At 41.1% G+C, this 3,493-nt stretch overlaps 1 protein-coding gene across 1 annotated transcript in view; it reads right to left on the bottom strand.

Moving 5' to 3' along the window:
* LOC101861994 overlaps window positions 1-3,006 on the bottom strand; it is a gene marked incomplete at its 5' end in the record, with an annotated part of 5,553 nt that extends 2,547 nt beyond the window's left edge. Inside the window, 2 exon segments of the mRNA XM_013089108.2 lie at window positions 785-924; window positions 2,879-3,006. Of these exon segments, the coding sequence (XP_012944562.1) occupies window positions 785-924; window positions 2,879-2,992 (254 nt within the window).
* Between the last annotated feature and the right edge of the window lie 487 nt (window positions 3,007-3,493).

Below are 3,493 nucleotides of genomic sequence, written 5' to 3'. Positions count from 1 at the left end.
GTAGTAGTAGTAGTAGTAGAAGTAGTAGTAGTAGTAGTAGTAGTAGTAGAAGTAGTAGTAGAAGTAGTAGTAGTATTAGCAGAGACCTAGCAACGTCGACGTTTACGTTGCTTGGTCTCTGGTATTAGTACTAGAAGTAGTATTAGTAGTACATGTAGTAGTAGTACATATTAGTAGTATTAGTATTATTAGTATAAAAATATCTTCTTCTTCTTTTTCTTCTTCTTCTTCTTCTTCTTCTTCTTCTTCTTCTTCTTCTTCTTCTTCTTTCCCTCCCTCTTCTGTCTAGAACAGATTACCAGGTTGCGAATATTTTCTCACTCATAACATGCATTTTCCTCGCATTTAACAACCGTACATTGCGAATACAACTAGAAGATTTCACCGTCCCGCTGATTTCTACAGGAGCGTGCTAGACTATCTATCTATCTATCTATCTATCTATCTATCTATCTATCTATCTATCTATCTATCTATCTATCTATCTATCTATCTATCTATGACAGAGGGGGAGAGAGAGAGAGAGAGAGAGAGAGAGAGAGAGAGAGAGAGAGAGACAGACAGACAGACAGACAGACAGACAGACAGACAGACAGACAGACAGACAGACAGACAGACAGACAGACAGACAGACGATAGTCATGATGCAGCGATTACGACGACGACAATGATGATGATGATGATGATGATGATGATGATGATGATGATGATGATGATGATGATTGTATAAGGCCCATATAATTCTTAAAACCAATGTTTGACCCTTTTTCAGCAAGCTACTCACGTGCAGGAATAATCTTTGCTACGCCTGTAAATCAAGCGTTTTCCGTAGTCAATGAGTGTGTAAGATGGGTCGGTTTTGTCCTTGGCATTTCGCAAGACAATCATTTTGAGGTCAGCGTCCCGGGCCATGTCGAAAAGACTCTGGAAAAAGAAAAGTGAAGGGGTCAGGTGTGTGTGTGTAGGGGGGTGGGGTGGAGTAAGGTGGTTTTGGGGAGGTTGGGGGGGGGGCGAGGAAGTGCCAACTGTTTGAGTATGCACACACATTCTGTCTTTTGACAACGTTTGAAGCCGCACTGTTTTGGGGCAGCTAAATAAAAGAAGCATAAATTCGTTCTTCTTACAGATGTTTCAGTTTAAATTGCTTTACCTGAAACTCAAAAAGGCAAAGTACCACAGACATACTATGGAATATACACACTTGTGTGCCTCTGATCTGTGATTTGTGTAGAATAGAACAGTTTGAACGAGCCTCAACTTAACATTTGGTCTGCTGTCTGACATATATCGCTACCTTAAAATTACGTCATTCTATCTTATTATATTTGGCTGTTTTGCGTTATTAAGGCCATTAAGTTCAGAAACCAAATGTTCCATCTGCTCTGTCAAAACCGTTTAAGATTAGTAGGAGTTCTAATCAAGATATGCAAAAAAATTGCATTCGAACAAAATTGAGATGCTGTGAAACTCAAAACATTTGACGTCAATTTTCTCAAAAATTAGGTACTGAGCAGATATAACTTGGCAATTCTTGGGTAGCGATATTATGTCCGCTACGTCCTTATAGGGTTAAGTAAGGAGAACAAGACAGAGCCCAGTCGGAGATGAAGTAGGGAGAAGGTGGTGGTAATGGGTTTGACGTACTCCCAGGAAGTCAGGCAGCTGCACGCATAACAATTAAAGTGTGGGATTGAAATCCATAGGGTAAGGGATCAAGGGGAAAGCCACGTGGAACCATGAGAAAAGTTACAGAGAATGATGTACAGAAAAGTTGGAAGACATGGGATATTATGAAGAGGCCAGCCCAGGATAAGAAAAGGTAGTATACATTTGTTCGTGGTCTATACCCTGATGCAGTGTGAGAAAGGCTGTGGTGATGATGATGTCATGGTGGGGGGGTAGGGGGGGGGGAACTTGTGTTACTGTTTTAACTTTCATTTACAGTACCACTGTATTTTGATAATTTCGGAAGTGGGCTGCTTGGAAAATGCTTGCCAGGACCAGCCCTAGTTGAGTGGGATCAAAGATAGTACAAGACAAGATGGGCCACTTCTCTCTTTGAGCCAATTAAAAAAGTGTCCTCAAAATTTGGTGGCGCCCTCTTCACAAAAGCGCACTCTTTGCGAACAGAGTTACCCTACTTGAGTTTTAAAAAATCAAAGTGAAACTAGCAAGTTTTGGGATAAATTTCGGAAGAACGCTTTTTAAAAATGGTTACGCTGACAAAAAACCTCTTCCGGAGGAAAAGGAGATGGTTTTCTTCGTTTAATTTGACTTTAGAATGAAGGGCGAGAGGTCATTAAAATAAAAAAAACCTAAAACTCCCCACTGAACGTACCTGAACTGCTGATGAACAGCAGTCGATCTGCGCACGCAAGACGCAAGGAAGTGCTATTCCTATTCTTCTTCTGGAAAAACGAAAGAGAGCTTCAAAACAGACTGCAGCGCCATCTGAAGCAAAGAGCATACTTCCTGCGGACACTTTTTAGGCTGAGTGGCCCATCTTGTCTTGTACTATCTTTGGTGGGATACAGTATCCCAGCAGACAACTCGATATCTACTCGATGAAATGAAAAACCCTCCCCTTTTGGGAATCGAACTCAAGGCATCTGTGTGCTATAGTACAGTTTAGAGTCTAACAATAATTACAAACACAAAGCTGGAAACATGAACAGAAAAGCGGCACCACCACCACCACCACCACCACCACCAACAACAACAAAAACAACAACAACAACATCAACAACAATAAAATAACAACAACAGCAACAACAACAACAATAGCAGCAGCCAAAACCACAACTTGAAGCTGGAAACATGAACACAAAAACACATCAACAATATACAAAAACTAAAGAATAATCCCAAAATGAATTACCAGTTCTTGGGTCCCGAAGATCTTCCCCTCCAGTTTCCTGGGCATGCAGCAAGGTTTGGCGTCATCAGCTGTGATCAGGGGCAGTAACGCAACACACAGAAAGAGAAGCTTCATCTTGATAGTATGATCTGAAACAGAAAAGTCATCATCATCATCATCATCATCATCATCATCATCATCATCATCATCATCATCATCATCATCATCATCATCATCATCATCATCATCATTATCATCATCATCTTCAGAACAAAATATCACCAGTCGCTGGGACTAGCGAGACTGCGGTCGGACCATTATTGGAGCTTAAGATGGTATAAGAACTTTGTAAATGAAGAGCTCAGCCCACGTTGCCGAAGATGCATCCTTGAAAAGGAGGATGTCAAACATATGTTGGAATGTCCAGGAACAAGGGCAATTCGAATGGAGTTATTTGGCCGCTAAGTATATTGACAATGGAGCCGAAAAAGAGCCTCGCTCTCGCTCGACGATTTCTTCGTGGAGTCCGCCAGGCCCATTAAGGAAACCCCAAAAAAATCATCATCATCATCATCATCATCAGCATCATCATCATCATCATCATCATCATCATCATCATCATCATCATCATCATCA

This window comes from Aplysia californica, unplaced genomic scaffold, assembly GCF_000002075.1.
Source record: "Aplysia californica isolate F4 #8 unplaced genomic scaffold, AplCal3.0 scaffold00876, whole genome shotgun sequence".
NCBI classification, from domain to species: domain Eukaryota; kingdom Metazoa; phylum Mollusca; class Gastropoda; order Aplysiida; family Aplysiidae; genus Aplysia; species Aplysia californica.
This window is presented reverse-complemented; position numbering and strand designations above follow the sequence as displayed.